At 42.4% G+C, this 24,357-nt stretch overlaps 4 protein-coding genes and 1 long non-coding RNA gene across 7 annotated transcripts; 2 read left to right on the top strand and 3 right to left on the bottom strand.

Annotated features, from left to right (window-relative positions):
- On the top strand, window positions 1-1,279 carry LOC112939649 (uncharacterized). The gene is made up of 3 exons (XR_003243463.2): window positions 1-192; window positions 294-574; window positions 932-1,279. It is a non-coding gene; the product is annotated as an uncharacterized lncRNA (long non-coding RNA).
- A 1,587-nt stretch (window positions 1,280-2,866) lies between these two features.
- LOC9270822 (uncharacterized) lies at window positions 2,867-4,478 on the bottom strand. The gene has a single exon (XM_015792599.2). It carries the CDS (start codon window positions 4,447-4,449, stop codon window positions 2,941-2,943), a length of 1,509 nt encoding a protein of 502 aa, XP_015648085.2. The 5' UTR covers window positions 4,450-4,478; the 3' UTR covers window positions 2,867-2,940.
- Window positions 4,479-6,423: 1,945 nt separating this feature from the next.
- Window positions 6,424-10,415, bottom strand: LOC9269129 (uncharacterized). 3 transcript variants are annotated; one of them, XR_001541271.3, is made up of 8 exons: window positions 10,070-10,415; window positions 9,914-9,985; window positions 8,928-9,023; window positions 8,760-8,834; window positions 8,564-8,676; window positions 8,158-8,206; window positions 6,927-7,009; window positions 6,595-6,833 (listed from the first exon to the last, which is right to left on the bottom strand). XR_001541271.3 is itself a non-coding variant. In XM_015760870.3 (7 exons), exons 1-6 carry the CDS (start codon window positions 10,328-10,330, stop codon window positions 6,973-6,975), a joined length of 654 nt encoding a protein of 217 aa, XP_015616356.1. In that variant the 5' UTR covers window positions 10,331-10,415; the 3' UTR covers window positions 6,424-6,833; window positions 6,927-6,972. The 3 variants fall into 3 exon arrangements, 1 of the variants encoding a protein (XP_015616356.1); XM_015760870.3 differs by lacking the exon at window positions 8,158-8,206 and having other exon boundaries at window positions 6,424-6,833; XR_001541231.3 differs by having other exon boundaries at window positions 8,158-8,676.
- A 1,497-nt stretch (window positions 10,416-11,912) lies between these two features.
- On the bottom strand, window positions 11,913-13,971 carry LOC9266343 (FBD-associated F-box protein At5g60610). The gene is made up of 3 exons (XM_015775844.3): window positions 12,984-13,971; window positions 12,754-12,897; window positions 11,913-12,537 (listed from the first exon to the last, which is right to left on the bottom strand). Exons 1-3 carry the CDS (start codon window positions 13,896-13,898, stop codon window positions 12,166-12,168), a joined length of 1,431 nt encoding a protein of 476 aa, XP_015631330.1. The 5' UTR covers window positions 13,899-13,971; the 3' UTR covers window positions 11,913-12,165.
- A 6,236-nt stretch (window positions 13,972-20,207) lies between these two features.
- On the top strand, window positions 20,208-24,012 carry LOC4323854 (uncharacterized). Its single transcript, XM_066306898.1, has 9 exons — window positions 20,208-20,294; window positions 20,383-20,466; window positions 20,556-20,889; window positions 21,437-21,534; window positions 21,650-21,740; window positions 21,829-21,983; window positions 22,070-22,140; window positions 22,741-22,855; window positions 23,772-24,012. The coding sequence occupies exons 5-9, from the start codon at window positions 21,722-21,724 to the stop codon at window positions 23,964-23,966; spliced, it is 555 nt and encodes a 184-aa protein (XP_066162995.1). The 5' UTR covers window positions 20,208-20,294; window positions 20,383-20,466; window positions 20,556-20,889; window positions 21,437-21,534; window positions 21,650-21,721; the 3' UTR covers window positions 23,967-24,012.
- The last annotated feature ends 345 nt before the right edge of the window (window positions 24,013-24,357 follow it).

The raw sequence follows: 24,357 nt of genomic DNA, 5'->3' as shown, positions 1-24,357 counted from the left end.
AAATCCAGCGGCAGCACTCTACTGCCCTGCCATTTGACATTTCTAGGCGGCGGCAAGATCGACTCCAGATCGTCGTTCCTAGGCGGCGCGCAGCGCACTGGCTCGACGGTTGGTCCGATTCAGCGTCCAACAGGGAGATAGAGGCAGCATCATGTACATCCGTTGCACCGATGGGCGGCTAAAACGATGCTGGTAAGTCCTCTCTTGTAGATCAATTATTAATCCGCTTGTGATTCTAATCAGATTAATTGCTTGAACAAGTTATCCCGTCCTAATCCAAATCCCACATGCAGATCAAACGAGGCTTTGCTTGATACGAACGAAATCGGCGGCGGCGGCGCGGCGGCATACTCACGGGGCAACCCATCGTCCATCTAACCGACGACACGATCGTCCCCCCAGCGGCGTCATTGGCAAGCAAGCTTTGGGCTTTACCATGATGGCGTCGTAGGCAGCGACCTCTCATCAGCAGGTCGATGCGGTGATTCATAGGTCACAACGTTAATCAATCCTTCATCCACGGCATTGATGAGGCAAGATTGATGTGGCAGCTAGCCCGATGCTGCACAAAACGGTAGGGATTTTTTTTTATGCATTCTTTCTATGGCAATTCCATTTTATTCTTCTGTTAGTTCATTGATTAAGCCTCTCAGAGCACCCGCAATGGTAAAGTAAGGTGCTATCTATAAAACATTTACATCTCAGCAATAGACTAGATTAATAGTAAACCACTTCAATGGTATGTCTACATGGATATCTATAGCTCTCTAATGCATTGCCTCGTTTTTCTCTATAGACTATCTCCAGGTTAGTAGATAGCTTTACTCTCTCTCTCTTCATTTAATCTCTTCCAAGTAGGAAAATATGCTGACATGTATCTCTTGTAGAGAGCCTATAGATAACCATTGTGGGTGCCCTTTGTTGCATGCAGATGGTTGCCAACCGCCGTCAGAACATGTTAACTCCAATGACTCAAATGCTTACCTCAACCCTGCAACAAGCTACGTAGAGGGTCTGCGCCATGGGAAAAAGCCTTTGTTTGGAAACTGTGATTTAGTGGCATTATTTTGTTTTGAAGTATTATGAAAGTCGAGTATATTGCTCCGAAAAGAAAACAGAGCTTTGTGCTTCTCGTATTGGATATTCTGTTTAGACAGAATCGGTATACATGAAGTGAATGGGATATACTGCCTGGATTGTATGCTCTGGTTTATAGTCAGCATATGGTTTCGTTTATATCTAGATTAGAATGGCACATTCAAACATTTTCTATTCTTCATATTCCCATCTCAATACATGCTGTCTTCTGCATCTTAGAGAATGTACCGATACTTTTGCATCTCTTGTTAATATATATATATATATATATATATATATATATATATATATATATATATATATATATATATATATATATATATATATATATATATATATATACTTACTACTCCTAATTTTAAAATAGCATGTACTTAAAAATGCATATCCTGCCTACTAACTTATAATTAAGTATATACTGCCACTACCTTAAGAAAAGAAAAAGAACAGTATATACTGATACTAACTTTAAAAGAAGTATATACTCTGCTCTTGACTTAAAAAATATATAGTGTTCTAATAATTTAAAAAGATATATACCGCTACTAACTTAAAAAATATAAAAGGTATATACCTTTCTAATAATATAAAAAGGTACATACCGCTACTAACTTAAAATAGGTATATACTGTTTTAATAATATAAAAAGGTATATACTGCTACTAACTTAAAAAAGGTATATACTGTTCTACTAATTTAAAAAAGTACATACCGCTATTAACATAAAAAAGGTATATACTGCTCTACTAATTTAAAAAGATGCATACTGTTACTAACTTATAAAAGTATATACCATACATAAAGAAATCAAGTACATACGTACTGGATATTACAACAAAAAAGCACATAGTCCAGCAACCAAAAATGTACTACGTACTAGTACATACTAAGTCATACAAAAAAAACAGTATATACTGGATCCTGCAAAAAAGACATATGTTCTTTCAACGTTGGATCAGCTACATACCGAATATTATGAAGAAAAAAAAGCACACTGCATACCTAACTAATTTGCATGCAACAGTAATTTTTAAATTAGTAGCTGCATGCATGCATCGATTGTTACATCAAGTATTAATTATTTTGTTTTTTCAATCCGGTAAACTGGATTCTATTGGATGATCCAATATATATATATATATATGTATATATATGTATATATATATATATATGTATATATATGTATATATACGTATGTATATATATGTATATATACGTATGTATATATATGTATATATACGTATGTATACGTATATACGTATGTATATATATGTATATATACGTATATATATGTATATATACGTATATATATGTATATATATGTATATATACATATATATGTATATATGTATATATATATGTATATATACATATATATGTATATATATGTATATGTTATGTATATGTGTGTGTATATATGTATATGTATATGTATATATGTATATATGTATATATGTATATATATATATATATATGTATATATATATATGTATATATAACTAAAATAAGTCTATTTGACGTCCCTATTCTTTGGACCATGGCATATAACATGTCTACTTTTACTCCCTATTCTTTGTGTATCGGGCCTAGTCTGCCGGCCCGGTCGTGCCGGTTGGGGGGGGGGGCAGGCACGGGCCGTGCTGTGCTTGGGCCGGGTCAAAATGTTGTGCCGTGGGCCAGGCCGTTGGGCCTATGGCCATCTATATTTGTACCCAACGAATTTGGTGGTATAAAAGGTTTAGTAAAATAAACATGCGCATAATAAGTTTAAAGAGAAGTTCATTATGTCAAGTTTATGAACCTACACGCTGGTGTACAAACATGCATGATATATATTCCACTCTAGGCATTGGTATACACCATGCCTGGTATGTCCGCACGGGGCGAGGTGGTGGACGCGCGTACGTACGGGAACATGTCACAGCCGCACAAGGAGGACGAGCCGTCGGCAGTGTCAATCTTGCAGCGGAGGCTCAGCTTGCCGAGCGTGAGGGAGTAGGCGGCGACGCATCCACTACCATTGGTCGCCCCGAACAAGAAGACGTCGTCGTCGTGGACCGGGTCGAAGCCGATGAGCTTGAAGGAGGAGCACCAGTTCCAGTTCGCGTCGTGGTGGTGGATGTGCCGGACGATGCGACCGTGCACGAATTTGGCGGCCACCGCCCGGGGGCTGCGGGCCACCACGTCCTTGAGCGCCGCCCGGTGCACCAGCGCCCACCGCGTCGGCGTGGCGTCGTCCGTGTCCCACACCTCGAACTCTGCCGCGTCGAAGTGCGCGTACCGGAGGAGCGCGCCGCCGCGCCGCTCCCCGACGAACCGGTTGAGCGCGCTGGGGTCGTGGACGCGGCGTGGCACCGGGATGAGGCGGATGGAGTGGTCCGCGGCGCCGTACACCACGGCCCGGTCCCTGGGCTCGAACCCGAGCCAGTACGCCGCGGCGCCGTCGTGCCGGAGGTGCGGCGGCGCGAAGCACCGGAACCCGGCGAGGTCCTGCGGGCGAGGGATGCGCATCGCCGCCCACTCGCCGGAGTCCGAGGAGAAAACCTCGAGGTCTAGGTGCCCTCCACCATGCGCGAAGCCCCTCTTTTCAAAGAGGACCACTTGGAAGCCGCCGCCGCCGCCGGCAGCCACCGAGAGCATGCCGGACTTGTCGAAGGCGGGCGGCCATGGCAGCTCCGGGAGGGCCACGCACCGGCGAGCCACCGGGTCGCAGACGTAGTAATGCACCGGGTTGACATAGCCTCGGCAGCACAGCAGCAGGCCGGCCGACGACGACGAGTGCACGATGAAGACGCTCCTGCGGGCGGCGTCCGGATCGGCGGCGCCGGTGCTGAGCAGGTAGGCCAGCTCCCTGTCGGTGGGGCTAGGCAAGAGGCCGGCGAGGTCCAACTCCAAGGAGGAAGACGCGGAGGCGTCGCCGGCGCCGGCGGGGAGGAAGAAGGCGTAGGATCCGCGGACGTGGGCTGCGGTGCCGTCCACGCGGGGGCAGCGGCGCCGCACGCCGTGGAGGACGACGCCGCCGGAGAGGAGCGGCGAGTGCAGCTCCCGGTGGCGGGTGGCGAAGCCGGGGCGGCGGATGATGTCGCCGTAGCGGCGGCAGGCGGCGCTGGCGCGGCGGAGGTGCTGCTCCTCCGGTAGGCGGACGAGGATCTCCTCCACCATGTTGTCGCACAGGAGGTCCATCCCTCTCCTCTGCACGTAACGTACGTACGTACGGTCGATCAACTCGTCGCCTCCGATCCGTACGTTATTTATGCTGCCGGCCGGCCGGAGGGGGGTCGGAGTCACGTGCGATTCGATCGGATCCCTTGTGATAATCCGACCATATATCGGCCTAACCACAACTTGCATATATATTACCCTCTTACTGATTCTTCTGGTCAGACTAAGGTCCCGTTCGGCCGTTCGATTCATGTTGTAGATAAGGATTATCACCGTATGTAGAAGGAGACATTTTATTAGCACAAATTCGATATATATTAACTATTAAAGACCATAGTAAAAAATATTTGCTGATTTTTTAAAGAAACTTCTATATAAAAGTTTTATACACTGTGAAGTATATATATATATATATATAGAGTACGAGGAAAAAAATCTGAGCCCATAAGCTGAAACTAACTCAGTTTAACCCACCAGGCCACCACCACTAGAAAGAAAGACTTCATTGGATACAGGTAAATAGTTTGGCTTTTTCAGCCACACGTAAAACGAGAAAAATAATAAATAATTAATTAATTGAATATAATCTATTATTACAACTAAAAAAGATTTATTTGATTTTTAAAACAAATTTCTATATACAATTTTTTTATTAGCAGTTCAAAAAACAATAGCTAAATTGGAAAAATGATTCATAATTTCATAATCCCTCCATCCTAAAATATATGGGGTTTTGGTTGGATGGAATATATTATAGTATAACGAATATAAACATATTTTCTATCTAAATTTATAGCACTTAAATATATCTTATTTAAAAAAACGTCTTTTAAGACACATCATAAGACAGAAGTAGGATAACTCATGTTCTTATCGTACAATTGGATTTATATGACTAGGCCTGAACATGTCAGGCTCAGGCAAACAGGAAAGTGTTACGACTAGACTATTGTCTAGAGGCGACTAGGAATCGGATGCCCGATTTTTGGGAGAAAAATCGGGCGCCCACGTTAGCATGACGTCATCAGGCATGCATGCATACAAAACTATTTTAAACTATTTTTCTCTTAAATTATTTATCCAAATCATGAACCGAATGTACCATTAAATTCGTTGCAATTAAATTTTGAAAAACAAGACCACACATGGATATATTCCGATGAAAAAATAGCTTATTATTGAATTATTTTTAAATGTTGCATATTGTTCCACCAAGTATATCGGAATTGTTTCACTAAGTAGATCAAAAATGTTTCAATTGTTTAAATCGGGCGTTGTTTCATCTTATTAAAAATAATGTTTTAACAAATAGCGAAGGAATGTTTCAAATCACTGCAACATTTGATCCATACAAAATAAAACATTATAAGTAGACTAGGTAAAATATTTTGGTGGAACAAAAAATAAAACGAATTCCCTTAATAGAGGGTTTCCATAATATGTAGGTGATTTGTTGCAAAAGAATGTTTCAATTCACTACAAAATAAAACATTATAAGTACACTAGGTGAAATATTTTTTGTGGAAAAAAATGAAACGAATATCCTTAATAGATGGTTTCCATAATATGTGGGTGATTTGTTATAAAAGAATGTTTCAATTCACTGCAATATTAGATCTATACATAGTGAAACATTGAGTACACTATGTGAAACATTTTTAGTGGAAAAAAAGAAATAGATTAGTAGAGGGTTTTCAAAATATGTGGGTGATTTGTTGCAACGGAATATGTGGTGGGAAACATAGTAGCACGAGGGCGCGTGTGGGAGAGACGTGGGCGGCTCAGCAGGCGGCGTGGTGGACCCCGACGGCAGCAGCGTCGGATGCATGCGCGCCGCATCGGGCGCCCGGTGGCTGGCGTTCTCCCTATTGTCTTGTGTGAACGTAACGAACCTTGGTGATACAGTTGTGACAGCTTCATCCAGCTCGATCGCTGGAATTATTACCTCCATCGTCCGTCTCAAAATAAGTTTATTTTTCATCCATTCCACGTATACCAATATAACATAAAACGGATTAAAAAATTTCTACTCTATTAAATCCCAATGCAATTATTTCTCACTTTATTTATCACAATACATCTATCTCCTACTTAATTTCACAAACTCAGATGTATCAATTACTAAAAATGAACTTTGAACTTATTTTGGGGTAGACGGGGAGATAAAAAAATGAACTTATTATGGAACCTTATGGAACCGAGGGAGTAGCAAGTAGCAACAATTAGAAACAAAAAATTGTTACGGCAACAACAGCATGACCGGCATATGATATCTGCCGATGCACGCATCTTCAATCCCGGATTAAAATCCACACCAGCCGAAATCGGAACCACTTGCCCAACGCTGACAGTGCTCATTCATTTGCAGGTGTTGGAACTCTTCCATTCCATGTACAGAATAATATTTGTTTCTATGTACAAGGGCATGGCACAGCGATCAACCGCTGAATGCCTTGTTTAAGCCAAAGGTAAATGACAGGTGCCCAGAGAAACAAAACACAGCAGACGTTTGCCTCGCGTTGCAGAATTGAAGCCTGTTCGACCTGTAACCAAACCAAACCTCTTGCACATTCCTGCATACAAAGAAAACAATAGTCTCTTTTCATATAAGATCCAGTTACCGAGCTATTCACCTGGTGTAACTGGATTGAAACCATTTGGCTTACTCTCTGTCAGTGGCAGTACTTTATGTCGTGCCTAAGCTCTGCATCCTCAAATACCAGGTCGTTTGACACAGCACCAGGACAACCTAAAGAAGACTTAGAACCTCATACAACCTCAACACAAAACATTATTTTTTAAAAAAAGAGAGATTTTCAAATGCCATCATTTAAATTTCTTAACTACAAAATAACATCAGAAATCGGCTAAATGCAACTATGCAACTGATTTTGCACAAGATTTCTCAAAATGGCCTTACTAGAATATTTTTTTAATAAAAAAATATGTCAAGGACTATCAGCGTTATTTATCCCTCCCTCTCAGCACCACTGGTTGCACTCACAAAATTAACCAAAATGGCTTTGCTAGTCACTTCTTGAAAAGAATTACACACGTCTTATACCCTATGGATACTCAGCCATTAACCACAGGAACTGCCAGTCATACTAGTCAGACTACCGCTGTTTACCTTATCCATAAGGGACATGTCGGTCATATGCCCCACCAGGTCACCACCATGGAATCAGGTAGCACATAGCTTGCAACAACCTTGCCACCACTCTCACACCATCACCCATGGATCTCACCCACACAACATGCCACTTGTTGGACTTGCCACAACCATGCAGCACATTGTTGAACAAACCAGATAAAAAGACCCACTACAGTGCTAGACACTTCCCACCATCACATAGCTGTTGTTTTTGTTGTATACCAAATAAAGCAAAGCAATGGAATGGTATACATACCAAGTTCTCTCTTCTTCTTTTTTTTCATATAAATAATGGCGGCATTATACTACCCCCTCCCTCCTTGTTTCACGATAAATATTACAGTAGCTCCCATCCCCCCAACATTGAAAGACCTAAAAGTCCAATACAAAGCTAATAGCATTGGGCCATATACCCCCATTATAGTATAATAGAAATATCAAACCTCTTTTACATTATTAAATCAGAGATAGAATATAGAAATATTGCAATGATAAATCGATGATGTTCTTGAATTCTTTTGTTGACTTACATTGTGAAATCATACTTCCTAATAATGTAGACTTATGCTAAGTGCTAACAAATGGATGGAGAAGTTTTTACATGCAAGGTTCCTATTAACCATTTCAGAATAGTATTCCCTGATGAAGTCAATGGCATTTCAAGTAACATTGTGCAAATCCAGTTGTATACTTGTGATGGCACATTTGAAAAATTATCCTCACAAATGAACACTTATACTAACCAATGACCGGGCACCCCTTGAGAGAGGAACCCATGTAGTTCATGATGTGCTGCCGCTCGAATATGTGGCCACAAGTCATAATGAATCAAAGAAAAAAAATAATCAGTGAAGTAGGCTGCAGTTATTAGGCTAGGGAGTGCTCCCTCCAAATATCTAATCACAAATAAATGTTATTTATTCATGGTCCAATTTTATAAATTTTGTCCGATCAAATATTGCATTGAAAATATAATATTTTTATTAGGTGTTACAAATATTTCACACCAGAAATTATATGCTCAATATTGCACATTGGAATTTTTAGCAACCAATCCGATATCTGGATTCTGGACTTTTTTCTGTCTAAAACAGCACTATTTTGTGATAGAGGAGCTAATAACTGAAGTATATTTTGCTGACGATGTACCTTCTCAATGGCTGAGTTAACTCTGCAATCTCCGTCCCGGACAGTGGGCAATTGGTGTACTTGTCAAGAGATATAGCAATCTCATGGTTAACATTGTGAACCTGCTGTTCCCTCTGCATATTATACAGATTAGATTCTACAGGGAAAAAAGGTGACATTTACTTCTTTACTTGTATATTGCATCAACAGCGTGTACCTCCAGTGCAGCCTTAAATTGTAGAAACAGAAGGTTGTCATCATGATCTATCTTCAACAGATGTGGTTTCACATTCTGTCAACAGATTATAACAGACAGGACAAAGAAAATAAGCAAATAAATAGAAACAAATGCTCAAAAAAGAGCGACCATTTTAAAAAAAGATACCTCAGCAGCAGCCACTAATTTGAACGCTTCGGGCGCTCTAATGGCATTGCAGAAGTTAACCACAATATCGTGTGCTACATTCACGATTTTACGCACCTAGAAAAGAATTGCAATCAGACATAACCACATAACTGCATAAGCATTCAAATAACCTGAAGTTTTACAATGAGCAAGGAAGGTCTTGTTCATGGGATAATCTTAATGGCCTAACTAATGTTAGTGTTGGTGCCATTCTCAGTAACATTCTTAGGGCAGCGTTTCAAGCACCTCTGTGTCTAGGCACTCAAATCAATACCCATAGGTGTGCTTTTAGATTCGCAATGTCTGTTGTGTGTATAGTCACACCAATAAAAAAAAGAATATGTCATGTATCAAACTCCAAAAGATATATTAGACTCATCCAAGTTTAATGGTTTGAACTAGCTTGAACTCTGAAAAATTGTTTGTTAAAAGCATGTGCGCATCTGTAAAGTGTGGTTGTCTGGCTGAGAGCTACCGTCCAGCAAGCTAGTCCATGTGTAAGTCGTTCATGATGCATACAATGGGCATGGCTATATATGTGTCGCTAAGCCAAGATATATGTGCTTTATTCTGGTGGTTTCACAGATCATTGTCCTGCCAATGGCATCATTCCTGACAAGAGATGCATACAATTTTGCAAAGCATCTACCAAACAACATACTGGTGTCAGCGAGGGTGCACACTGCATACCATGTTGAAGCATTTTCTGTGCCTAGTGGCTATTATAGTATTATGTCCTTGTTAGTCACGATACGAATCCTACGCACTTCAGGATCTTTGTTTCTATCTGAAAACCTGTAATGTCTCGTCGTTTGTTCCTACTGTAAACATGATTAGCTGTCCACTGTTCTTTTCTTCCCCCAAAATGCTATCGTTTGGAATGGCATATATAGATTTTTTTTAAAGAGAGAGAGAGAGAGAGAGAGAGAGAGAGAGACAACGCGTTAAAATTTTGTAGTGCTTGCCTCGTCTTGTCGACCGATCTTGATGAACTGGAAGGCGACATCCCGTAGGGAAATAAGCACATCCTCCAGCCTCTGCGGGCACGAACGAACAAATTAAAAAGGGTGGGGGGTTTGAGCTTGGAAAAGGACGTGGATGAGAGGATGAGTACTCAAAACCTTGCCAAGATGGTGGGGTTGCTCCTGGGATTCACACGGTGAGGGCGGCGAGGGGGCGACCGTGTCCGAGGCGCGCGCGTCCCCCTGGTCGAGGTCGAGGACGCCCGCCGGCCGGGGCGGCGCCGAGGAGGCGGCTCGTCGTAGACGGCGCACCTCCCCAATCAGCTCCTTGAGAGTCCAGCCCTCGTACGGGCGACCGCGGGATCGGGTGGCAGCCACGGGCGGCAAGCTCTGTGGTGAAGCGGGCCGAGGGGGCGCCATGGCGGCGCGGCGAGGAAGGAGTCGGGAGTTAGGGCTCGGGTGATATCGACGGGGACGGCCGGGGAGGGCGAAATGGGCAGGGACTGGGTTTAGCGCAAAACTACTACGAGTATTACTAGTACTTACTAATCAACCTCTAGCTCTAACCCTCATCCATCTTTACAACGAAATTAAGTATGTGAATATTTTCATATTAATGCCAAAATGAATATTTTCAAAATTTAGCAATGCTAAGGCTGTGTTTAGTTCAGCGCAAAGTTTGGATTTTGGTTAAAATTGGAGATGATGTGACTAAAAAGTTGTGTGTGTATGACAGGTTGATGTGATGGAAAATGACTGAAGTTTGGATCCAAACTTTGGATCTAAACACAGCCTAAAGTAAGTTTTTTTTTAGAATTGGCTAAATGTGTTATTGCCAAAATTCTCTATGTATTACTAATGTTTGATAACAAACTAACTAATGTTTGATAACAAACTACATCCACATGTTTATTCATTAAAAAAATAGAATGATTTAAAATGACACCAATCTAAACAGGTCCTTAATCTTCATCACGAGCATTTGATAAAAGTACTTTATCGTCTCCTTGAAATGTGTGGGGGTATAGGTCCCATCTAAATTGAAATTATAATCAAATCAAAAGATAGTATGGATAATTTGTGATAAACGATAGTATTACTATTACTGCGATGAAATTTGAACTCTATTAAATAAGTATTTAAAGGTTCGCCGTCTTAACACACATTGGAAAAAGACGGGACTAACCGAAAATCACTAACCTTAACATTTATGGACACCAACATTTAAGTCTATTTAAATCTTGGTAGATAACACCACAATCACACCGTACATATGTTTCTAACAATTATGTTAGCGCACACGAACATGTACAAGCTGCATTGGAGATGGACCAAGCACATATCAAAATGTTGGGTAACCAAGCCTTGTTTAGAATTTACAAAGATTTTTGCCAGAACAACTTAATAGTTGATTAAAAAAAAAGAGAAAAATAACTTATATTCGAAAGGCCTTACCAAGTGACACCAGTTCTGGTAGCCCAAAACTGATGTGCTTAATTACGACCACAACATTATTGTTCGCTAAATCAGATTGTCTTTTCCATCTAATTGAACAAATTCTATAGTAACCAGTTAACATCTGGAAGAAGAAGGAAAAAAGATATATTGGCTCGAATGGAATTACAGCTGTTTTATGCTGTCTCTAAATTTTGTTGGGACTTCCTCCACATCTGTTGCTCGCAAGTTTAATAGTATAGCCAACTACTAGCTCCAATTCATCTATAGCCAATCTAATGTCTCATTCATACAATAGTTACATACTACACTATTAATACCTGGTCACACCTGTCATACACACACTGCGTCTTGGAGTCTGTAATACAGCTGGCTACAAATCTGTAGCCCGCTGCTCTTCTCTCTCCTCATTTATCTCCTTAAAATATATTTGCAGCTGGCTTATAGCCTGCTATTGTACCTGCTCTTACTACAATTCTCAGACATGAGAGACCGATGCCGCCCAATATGACGCATGATGAATTAATCCACAAGAAACAGAAGCAGAGGCAACAAAATCGAGAGTAGAGTATCTTGCTGTCTTGCCACAAGAAGTAATGGAGAGGAACTACTGACACATCGGATGCTCTGCATTCTATTACTTGCACCCCATCAAGTATAGTACTAAGCATATCCAACAAACCATACATTTTTCTCTAGATAACAAGCCAAAACACATGAAAATGGCATACAGACATGAAGGACCTAAAGGATAACCATATCGACAATATGTTATAATCACAACAAACAGATAGAACAGCCTACAGGGAATAATCTAAAGGATCATCGACGGAATGATCAGATGCCCTTTGGTAGCTCAAAGTTCCTTGACTGGATTGGACAACCTCCATTTTACAGATGTGACTAGCCCAACTTGCAGAGGTCAAAGGTGCTAACTTGAGTTTGGTGATAACGCTATGCATGCTAGTGTAAGTTCCTTTAGGAAGAACAATCAACACCTTCTCTAGCAAGTATGCCCCTTCCACGATGAATTTGAGAAACTCAAGGTTTCCAGGACACCATGGCATCCCATGGAACACTAACTTCTTGAGATGAGAGGTCACACACTCAACAGGATCAACCTTTCCCCAGAAACTGAATTGTTCGGCTTCTGAAGCCTTGTCCGTTTTGCTCTGCACAAGAAGAAAAATTGATCACCTCCAGCTATCAAAGGAACATATGGCTGCAGTGAGTGTGTAAAATGATGCATATGTCGGGAATGAAAGAATGGCTGCAGTGAGTGTGTAAAATGATGCATATGTCAGGAATGAAAGAAGAAAGACAGCTATCTCGCAATCTCACATTTATGTATATATATGTCGGGAATGAAAGAAGGAAAGAAATCTCACAGTTATATGTAGTGTCTCAACCTCTGGAAAACACCTAAGGAAGCTGATGGACATCAAAGCCTCCTTTCGTACTCCGAAATGAACAGAGAGACCCAAAACCTTCACGCTGGGGATAAGTGTCTTGAAGCTTATATTTGTGTTTACCTTCAAATTCAACGATTAAAACGCGTTAACACAGTTTCACAGATTCGATATGATTAGAGATATATATCCAACAAAGGGACAAATACCTTAACTGTGGTTTCGTTGATCACCAAAGTGTTGATGCCGGTGTCCAGGTAACCGGAAATGCGCATTTTGGTGGCACGGCTGATTGTGACCTTAGAATTATATCTTGAGTGGGGCAGCAGAAGATCCTGCCACAAAACAACCCTGCTGAGGCAAGGGGTGTCCAAAACGTTCACTTCCTTGGCCACCGACTTCCATAGCAAAGTATTGCGGATAGTATGGCTACTCATTCGCACGGTGGGGATTTTGTTACGGCTCGCAAGAATCTCCACTGTCTCAAGCGCTGGGCAGACAGCCAAAACAAGGGACAGATCCTGGCTCTTCATTAGGGCGTTGCATATCTGGATCTCTCGTAGCTCAGGGAAGCAGGCATGGTCTGGTATGAGGTCCCAGTTGCATTGCACGGAACCAAGGAAGAGGCGCCGCAGGGATGAGCAGGAGAACACAGCGGAGGGGAGAGCAGCGCGCGGCGACCATGGCGCGCCCATCAGGCACAGTTGCCGAACGCCCTTGGCGGCGAGGGCTCGGAGCCAGCCTCCCAGCTGGTAGCCCTGGTCGTCGGAGGAGAGGCAGCACCCAACGGAGGCCGCGGGCACGGGGCCTGGGTGGGCGGCGAGGACGGCGGAGACGGTGGCGGCGACGCCTTCCCGGCCGAGGCGCGTGCCGTCGCGGCGGTGGAGGAGGCCGGCGTCGTCGAGGCGGAGCGGGACGCTGGACCAGAGGCTCTTCCAGCGGGGGGAGAGGGCGGACGTCGCCACGGCATCCCTGACGGGGAGCTTGGAGAGGATGACAAAGAGGAGGTCGTCGGGGAGCCCGGAGATGCGGTCGACGCCGCCGCCGCCGCCGCCGACGGCGGAGAGGAAGGGCCCGGTGGTGAAGAGAGGCTTGGGGCGGCACTCCGCGATGACCGCCTCCATGCCGGCGCGGTGGTCGGAGTCGGAGTCGGAGCCCGATTGGATTGGGGTTTTGGCGGAGGAGCACGAGGAGGACGAGATGAGAGACGAGTGCACAAGCCTTTTGGTCTGAGGTTGTGGGCGACTGAGAGGCCCTCCTTATTTTGGGCCCAGCACAAAACCAACTGTGAAAATAGGGGAAAGAAAGTCCAATCTGAGTCCCTCAGCTAGTGGCCCAATCTTATTCATCTCCCTCGACCCTAAAACTAGGGTATATCGACCCCTCTAACTATTAAAACAACACAAAATGACTCCCTCTGTGGTTTTAAGGGCAGTTTTCGATGGCTTGGCACGCTGATTTGGTCCACCTGTACTAACATAGCATATATGTGGCTGTTATATAGAAAGAGCTAAAGAAACATCCATGGGACCTATATGTTAGCGAGTACTCCCTCCATCCCATAATATAGCAACTTAGGACCGGATATGACACTTCATAGTACAACGAATCTGGACAGGCTTACTGTCCAGATTCGTTGTACTATGAAGTGTCTCGTCCGGTACTAGGTTACTATATTATTGGACGGAGGGAGTATTTTTTTTTACTACTCTTAAACCGATTTGTCTCCATCTTGCCGATGTCGTCAATGGCACCGAGCCACCGAGTGATGTGCAATGGCCAGGGGCACGGGGGTATTGCGGGAGCTAGGAGCACTGGCAGAAACCATTGTCACATCATGATTTTCGTTTCAGGATTTATAAATTATTTAATAAATTATTCTTAGAATTTATATTAAATATTTATTAATTTACAAGTGAAGTTAAATGTGGGAAATAAAATTTTCTAAATATAAAGTATGGTTGGATTTAATTTTTATTAAACTCTCCATGATTAATTATACTCTGTGGAATTTTTTTCAGATTTTTCAGAGCTCAATTACTAATTTTAATAATAAAAGAACATTTCAATAATATTTAAATAATAAATTAATCATTAAATGATCTGATTTTAATTTGTTAAATACTTTAAGTGTCCAAGTATTTTCAGGATTTTTTTCATGAAATTATGTGAGCATTGGAAGTAGTTCATTTCATTGGTTAATTGGAAAAGTAATAAAAATCCTCTCCTCAGCTTGGGCCCTTTTTGGCCCAGAAAAAAAGGTCTAGTTTGCTTCACCCGCGCCTGTTCATCTTAGAGGTGGCCAAATGGGCCGGGCCAAACGGGCGGCCCGCGGCACGGCCGTTCCTGTAGCAGGCACGGCCCGGCACGGCCTGCTACAGTAACGGGCCGTGCCGGCACGGCCCGTGTAGCCGTGCCGTGCTTGGGCCGCTGGCCGAGCCCGCGGGCCGGCACGGCACGGCATGGCTCCTGTAGCAGGCCGGCACGGCACGGCCCGCGGCACGGCACGGCCCGGGCGGCCCGTCAGGCCGAAAGCGCCGGCGGCGCGTGACAGGGCGGGCGGCGGTCCAACGGGAAGGCGACACGTGGCACTAACGGCTATTTGACCGTTCAAATTTGAAAATAACCGTTGGGAGGCTAAAAAATTCATAAAAAATTCGAAAAAATTCCAAAAAATCTCAAATTTCGCCCTATAAATAGGGCATGAACCCCAGCCATTTCTCCTCATCCCACACTCCTCATCTTGTGCTCTCAAGTGTTTTAAGTGCTCTCTTTGTTCTCAAGTGTGCATTTTTTTTTATTTTGACAAAATTTGCTCAAATTTTGTCAAAAATCAAAATTAGTTTCGTAGTTCAACAGTTTGATCGCAGAGGTTTGAAGAGCTCGCGGTTGGAAAGATGTAAGTAATATTCAAATTTGTGTATTATTTGTATTGTGTTTGTGAATTCAATAAATATTCGAAAATTTGTTTATGTCGGTTTAAATTTTCAGAATGGATCCGAACTTTCCATACCAGTCGCCGTCGTTCACCTTGGGTGATTTCGACCCCAACTACATGTCGGGGTTTGACGGTACCTCCGGATCGGCTCCAACTCCACCATCTGTGGAGGAGGTACCGGTTCATACGGCTGTCGTTGAGGAGGTACCGGTTCAGGCGGAGACAGCTTCGGAAGGATTTTCCGGAACCGCGAGCGGAAGTGTTTCGACACACACCGGCTCGAAGAGATCGAGAACCTCCGGTGTGTGGCAAAGCTTCGACGAGATAAAGGAAACATGCCCCGACGGAAGGGAGGTATCGAAAGCCCGTTGTAGAATATGTAGGCAAATTTTATCTGCTCGTTCTTCTGGTGGTACAGGTCACCTCAAGCGCCATGCGGAGTCGTGTGCCAAGAAGCAAGGAATACAACTCCGGCAGCAGCAACTTATGGTAAACCCAGACGGTACGGTACGCAGTTGGGAGTACGATCCCATGGTTGCTCGGGAATCTCTTGTCCGGTTAATCGCCAGGCAAGATTTACCCCTGAACTTTGGGGAGTCCCCTGCTTTTGAACATTACATTCAGCAATCTCATAACCCTAGGTTTAAAGCTGTGAGTAGGCAAACATCAACTAGAGATTTAGAGAATGTTTATCACAAGGAAGCAACTGCACTTAAGGAACTGTTTAGTACATGTACTTTCTCTGTTTGTGTTACTTCAGATATATGGAGTAGTAGAGCTAGAGAGGATTATCTTAGCGTAGTTGTTCATTTTGTTGATGATGATTGGCAATTACAAAAGAGAGTTTTAGGGCTTAGGTTAATAGATGTCTCACATACAGGAGAAAACATAGCTGAAAGAATTAGGGAAGTAATTAATGAATTTAATCTTGCTGATAAAATATTTGCTGTCACCCTAGATAATGCATCTGCTAATTCTAGAGCTATTGAAATATTGCAACCTTTATTTTGTGTGTATGCTCAATCTTTTCTACTCCATCAGCGTTGTGCATGTCATATAATTAATTTGATTGTTAAGACTGGCATGAAGAGGGTAGGTGACCACATCGATGCTGTTCGTCAAGCAATCGCGTGGTTAACTGCTTCTAACCCGCGGATTGCTGCATGGAAGAGGTTTTGCAATGCGGCCGGTGTGGAAGCTCGTAAGTTTGCCACCGATGCAGAGCATCGGTGGAATGCAACGTATTTAATGTTAAAAGTTGTTTTACCTTATAGTAGTTTACTTTCTGATTTTGTTCAGTCACGTGGTGGCCCAAGAAACAGTGACGGGTCTTCAGTACTGAACGAGCATGTTTGGGCAATTGTACAAAAATTTTACCAATTTCTAGAAACTTTTTATGATTGTACTCTAACTTTGTCACATGTTTATTATCCAACTGCTAATATAATTTTGCACAACCTTCTTGAAATTGCTACTTTATTTAAAGAATACGAAAATGATGACGTTCTAACTGAACCTGTCTTTCACATGAAACAAAAATATTTGAAATATTGGAAAAATATACCTATGTTGTATGCTCTTGCTTTTATTTTAGATCCTAGGTGTAAATTAAGGGGATTGTCTGCTATTTTATCACTTGTTGGAGATACTATAGGTGTAGATTATAGTTCTTTTTATACTGAGGTTAGACGTAAATTATATGAGGTTTTTGGAAGATATGAAGTAAAGTTTCAGGAAGTTCGCCAGCGGAGACCCCCTCCTATCCCCACTACAGGTAAGAAGAAGATACAGTGGGGTAGGATTTGGGGTGGATCGTCTTCAAGTTCAATCCAAGGTGGTGGCAGTTCGTCGGCTACAAGTGGAGACGCCTCTTCGCATGTTGTGGCCGAAGAGTTGTCCGGTTATTTGGACAGCGACGCCATCCACCACGAAGCACAAGATTTCAACGTCCTCGGGTGGTGGAATGACCACAAGATAACATATCCTGTGCTTTCAAAACTAGCACGGGATGTGTTGACGGTGCCCGTGTCGACGGTGTCCTCCGAATCGGCCTTCAGTCTATGCGGCCGAATCATCGAAGACCGGAGGACGACTCTGCGCAGCGACCACGTCGAAATGCTACTAAGCGTTAAAGACTGGGAGCTTGCTCGACAACATGCCCAATACACTGCGGACAACCAAGAATTGGCCGCCCACTTCGAGCAACTCTACCTGGATCCAGACCAACCCCAGTAGAATTTTGTTAGAAGTAAGTTCTGACCTTTGAGCTGTACTCTTTTCTTTGTCATGGTTTTCTCATTTTCCCCTATGAGTTTTTACATGACAAAGTTTTTAACGAGGCAGCATGTATCATTGTATCCTGTAATGATATAAACATTAATAAAGGTCATTACTATTTTTAACAAATTCTTTTGCAATATTTTCGCAAGTGTGGATTTACCTTTAAATTATTTCAAAATAATGAATCACAATCTATATTTTTAAATTTTTCAACACAACAAAAAAATACCATTTTTTCTTTTTTTTTAACATTACCAAATCATTACTTTTTTAAAAAACTTTTATTTCCATTTTTTAAATACCATTTTTTCATTTTTTAACATTAGTAAATCATTACTTTTTTTTAAACATTTTATTTCCATTTTTAATTTTTTTTTCCTTATACATTTCCTTTCCTTTTTTTTAAAAAAAAAAAACACTGTGCACGGCCCGTGGCCCGAACGGCCCGTGGGCCGCGGGCGTGCCGTGCCGGCACGGGCACGGCCCGGCCATCCACGGGCCGTGCTTGGGCCGGCGGCTCGGCACGTGGGTCGGCACGGCACGGCCCGTTTCATCAGCCGTGCCTAACGGGCCGTGCCGAAACGGGCCGTGCCGGAACCATGCCCGTGCCGGGCCGGGCCGTGCCGCCCGTTTGGCCACCTCTAGTTCATCTTCAACCTCCAGCCAGGACCCGAGCTCCCGTGCCCGTGCACTGTGCCGCCGCCACCTTCCCACCAAATCCGGCCTCCGGGAACGGATTTCCCTTGATCTCCTCTACGTTTCCCAATAAAGCCCATCAAATCTAAGCTCAATCCCGCGGATTTCGGCCTAATTTTCCTTCACCGAATCCATCCGTTCCCGAGCCGATCTCTCCCTCTTCCCAAGCCCTCCTCTCTCGTTTCCAACCCGTAGCTCGAGCTCCCATGCCCTAGCCGCCTCTCCCCGTAGCCGCCTTCTCTCTCCACCTCCGGCCGCCGCTCCAGCCAGCTGTAGCCGTCGGCTCCGCCATCTTCTGTCAGCGCTGTCGCCACCAACAGGACCGCAGCAAAGAGAGGAAGACCGGCCTCCACGTTTCATTCGCCGAAGATCGCCGGAAGCCGTCCTCGCCGTGAACCAGTGGGTTGCCAATGTGTTTTGATCTCCAGCCGCTGTGCGCCGTCGCGCCGCCGTTGTCGTCTTCACTGGTCGTCACTGTTTCCTCCTTCGGCATTGCAGCATCAAGACGAAGCCCGGCCACCCCTCCGTTGTCGCCGCTCGTCGCCGGAAAGTCGTTCCACCGTGGACAGTACCTCGCGCCGGCCGTTTCCCGTCGCCGTTTCTCGTCTCCGCCGCCATTGGTGAGTTCGCCGTCGCCTCCTCTCTCTCTCTCTCTCTCCCGATGCTGTCGCCTCTCACCGGAGCACCGCCCTTCGAAGTCGTCGCCGGCGATGATGTCATCGCTGATGTCAGCGCCATCTCATCAGTCCAAAATCATATAAGCTTCCCTTTTTTCAATGAAATATTATTTCTTTTTAATATTTGTCATCTACCAAATATTATCTAATCTATTTCCGAAGGATGTTTTTACTTGTGACTTATATTTTTAAAATTTTTTCAAAAAATGTTTAAATAAGATGGACGGTCAAAGTTGAACGCGGAAAAGTGAGAGGTGACAGTGTGACACGTGGTCTAATCAATACTGCCCATCACGGCCAGCATTAGATATATTGTTTGATTGATTGATACGGATGCATGCTGTATGTAAAATGCTGAAATCTGAACTTCCGACTTCACTTTAATAATTACTCCCTCCGTTTCACAATGTAAGTCATTTTAGCATTTCCCACATTCATATTGATGTTAATGAATCTAGATAGATAGAATGACTTACATTGTGAAAAGGAGGAAATAGTAAAGATAGTTAGGAAGAATTATACCTCACTCCAACATGAAATGCTCATATCCTAATTTCCCTTCTTTTTTTTGGTTGCTGAACTAAACCCTCATGCTCTGTGTTCGCACCCTTTTGCACCTGTTGGAGCGAAATGTTTTGCCTTTTCTATTCAGCTGGATTGGTGACACTCATCCCCTCCTGCATCCATTTCCTTGCAGGCAATTGCTGTGAAATATGGAACCTGACACTGACAAGCTTCAGAGCCTTCAGATCAACCCCAATAAGGAAACAAACCTTGTCGCTGTATTCAAGAATGACTACGTAGATGACGAGGATGATGAGGACATGGATCCTCAAGTAACCTTAGGGTTCATAGAGGAGCCAGAGGGACCAGAGGACTGGCATCTTCTTCTCCCTCAACACTTCCCCAATAAAGCTGGCGGTGTTCCGGTACGTACAACGGTACAGTCTGCGTTATATGTGTTCTTAGAACGCCATTTTGAACTTTCTTAAGTGAAAAATCTATTGCTTTCTTCAGGCCTGGCTTGATCCTGTTAATTTGCCATCTGGCAAGTCCAGGTGCTGTGACTTCTGTGGCGAACCACTACGTTTTGTTCTCCAGGTTGTCTTTCATTTATATGACAAACTGCAGGTTTATATGCAGGTTTATGCATATAAGCCATCAATTTGTTAACAATCATTTATATGCAGGTTTATGCACCAATTCAGTGCAAGGAGACAGCCTATCACCGCACATTATTTGTGTTCATGTGCCCATCCATGGCATGCTTACTACTAGATCAGCATGAGCAGGGGAAGGATAGGGCAGGTAATCCTAGAAGAAGGTGAAGCTGGCATAATATTTTTGTTGTTCTTCTACACAGTGTTCTCACCCAATTCTTTTTGGGTATATTCTGTTAACCTCTTCTGGTGAGCTGTTGCAGTGTTAGAGTTTTCCGGTGCCAACTTCCCCAAATTAATTCATATTATTCATTGAAAGAGCCTGAGGGTTGTATTGGATCCATCGGATCACAATGTGCAGAAGGTAGTCTTGTTTGATATACTTTCTGCTTGTTTGGTGCTTGCAGTGTGGTGTCCTCTGTATGGCAATTTTGGGACATGCTCACAAGAATACCCCTTGTCACTGTTCTATATTACTCCCTCCAGTTTTTTTTATATGACGTTGGCTAGTTCAAATTTTTAGAGGAAACTAGTTCAAATTTATACTAGCCAACGTCATACATATATGTATGGAGGTAGTATTTGTTATTGCATAAATGGTTGTTCGATAAAGGAAGGTCAGATGAATTTTGTGCGTTAATCATAAGCTGAATTCCAGGAATTATCACCGTCTATTTTGTGAAACTTTCACAAGCTTGTTGAAACAATCTTTTAAAGTTGTGTAGAAAATGCACTTTTTATTCTCACATTTCCTCTTGAAAACACTATGCTTTTGATAATTTTATGGACAGCTTTACGTCCAGGAAACACTTTGCTTTGATATGATATATTGCTTAAATAATCCATTATGCATGCTGTGTATAAATCATGAACACAAACTTATGCTTTTTGTCTTCAAATGTTTCTATTAGGATCCCAAACTTGGTTTTGTTGTTGGTGTGGCACATGGAAAGGGGAAAAAGTTTGTAGTCGTTGTAGGAAATCCAGTTACTGTTCAAAGAAGCATCAGGTATCAACTAACCAGGCAATTATATTGTATTTTCAGTTTAATCAGTTTGTTTGCGCTGCTAGAGTTTTCAGATATCACTGTTTTGGATTAATCACTCGGTAATATCCTTCCTCAGGAATTGCATTGGCGTGCAAAGCACAAGAATGAGTGCCATCAAATATCTGGCTCACATAATGCTTCTGCTATTATGCCAGATGCAGGAAAAGGTAATTGCCCATTTATCTCTTAATTGTTCCTCCATGTTTCATAAAATAAACATTTCTCCATCTAATTTGTTGTTCTAACTATTTGCAGTATTTGCTGGCAATATATGGCCTGAATACATGGTGGTTGATGAAACCGAAAAGGTTTCTTGTTTTGCTAGTTGTGAGAATAGATCAGAATTGTTGATGGAACAAGGCCAAAGTGAAGAGGATGACATGACGGCATCATTGATGGATCAGTTTGAGGTTTTTGTTTTCCTGTTATGCTTTGCCATATGTTTGCTAATGCACTTCTAGAGTGTTATTTATTACTTTTTTTTTTTGTGTTGCAGGTTGATGATGACAATAGATGCTGGGCATCTTTTCTAGAACGCATCTCAAGAGAACAGGATCAAGTTTTGAGGTGATTTTGGATGCCTTACTTTGGGTTGTTAATTGTTATCACTTTTTGGAATAGTGTCTTTACTTTGTCAGTGTTTTCAATTCTGAATTAAGAAACTACAGCAAAGTCCTAGTGCGGTAGTGCCTTGCCACAACTCTTATTGGAACTTCATTTACCTTTTAAAGTTGAATAGATGCTTTGTTTAATTTTGTGGTTGCATGGGCTTCAATACTATATGGGTTTCTGAGTTCAGCATTATGTTTCTTGAAATTTTAAAGGCTTAAGTTGTCAGTTCCACTGGGACCGTTTAATGTGGTTTGGGAGGTCAGTTGACGGGAAGGTATATCAACTTGGAAAACAAAATCAACTAGCGATGTTTTATTGTACTGTGGGAAACTTCTGTGTTTAATAACCAATTAGCTGGAAGCCTGGAACCTAGCATGTTTGCACTTCAGCACATTTGTAACTCCAGTTGTAGTTTGTGTCTTTATGCAGTGAAATGTGCCATCAGTAGCATATGGTAAACTTGAAATAATCATATTCAGTTCCCCACCTCTCTTGCATGTCTGTACTTCGCAGACAACTTATCTTAAGCATAATTTTGATTACTTCGTTATGCAGATACTGCAGGGAATCAACTGCAAAACCACTTTGGGTAGTATATTCTGGGTCTCTAACCAATGCAGCTAAGCCATCTTGTATATACTGTAATGGTCCACTTTGCTATGAATTTCAGGTTGGACAGGTTTCATATCTTAGGCTATTGATTTTACTAGTTGACCAACAGGAAAAAATATAAAAGACTTCTCTCTCTAAAAAAACAGAAAAGACTTGTAGATGCATGTTTTTATGGACCTACATTTTAGGAAGAGCATTTGCATCCATCCTGTCATGAAAACTGCATACTCTGAAATACTTCTGTTAGCTTGTTGCTCCTAGCCACCCAACCTGTATCCAGCTGCAGGGTTAGGTCATATTTGATGGGTCACAGCAAACCTTGCGAACCTAGTCTTGTGTGGTCTGGTCTCTATAGTAACCAGAGTAAATGGTATTCACAACTTTTGGTTAGAACAGTGTTATCTTCTATGTAATTCATAGAGTTAAGATTACAGTTTACTTTTAGCCACCAAGAGAATATTGAATTTGCAAACCTATGATATCATTGTCCCACCATTTATCGCATATTCTCATTGGTATTGTTAAGTTGCTGATTTGCAGAGGCCTCTCCATTGCAAACTGGCAAATTTCTGTTATTTACTGATGCGTGTTTCAATTACAAATGTTATCAGGTATTTAGCTGTATGCATGTATGTTTGAAATCAATTTACATAAGATAACGCTAAGGAGCTCTTAACATATACTGTGATTTAAGCACATCGTACATGCCACTAGTAAATGAATTAATCACATAATTGTGAACACTACCATAATGCAATTATATCAGCAAGTTACAACATCGTTTCTATACCATGTGGACATTCTAGCGTGGTCGTGTTTCAGCTAATTACTGACCATATTAAGTCTTAGGAAAGGCAACCTTGTAGCCGAATGGACTGTTTTAAATAGATTTCACTGATTGGCATACTCTCATACAGTTTGTGTTGTTGGTTACATCCTTCCATGGTTTCATCGCTATTTCCTTTTGTATGCAGATAATGCCACAACTGCTCCATTACTTCCATGTTGAAAATGAACCAGACTCACTTGATTGGGCAACAATAATTGTTTACACATGTAAAGGGTCCTGTGATCAAAATGTCAGCTACATGGAAGAATTTGTTTGGGTTCAGTTATCTCCAGCAACAACTAGAACCAACCAAAGTACTTGCCCCCCTGCTGGCTTGTAACTTCTCTTCAATACATATTTCTGTGTGATTAATCCAATTTTCCATATTAATAACTTGCGATCAATTCTAAAAGAACCGTTGTTTTCTATCTTTCTCAAATATATGCAATGGTAGTAAATGTGGCTTCTCCAAAATTCATTTTTGCTGGTGTTGGCCCACTTATTTGTAACTTTCTTGATACATATTTCTGTGTGCTTCATCTGCTTTTCCAAATTAATAGGTCGTGAACAATTTTACATTATGTGTAAAGAACTGTTGCCTTTTTTTTTCTCCCAAAGATCTGTGGTAGCAGTAAATGTAACTTCACAATAATGCGTTTCTGCTGCTGTTGTGTTACCTGGGTGGTTGGCAAAACTAGTATTGCCTTTAGCTGTCAATGAAATGTGCTCAC

Source organism: Oryza sativa, chromosome 1, assembly GCF_034140825.1.
Source record: "Oryza sativa Japonica Group chromosome 1, ASM3414082v1".
Classification (NCBI taxonomy): domain Eukaryota; kingdom Viridiplantae; phylum Streptophyta; class Magnoliopsida; order Poales; family Poaceae; genus Oryza; species Oryza sativa.
Note: the sequence above shows the minus strand (reverse complement) of the source record. Positions and strands in the feature narration are given on the sequence as shown.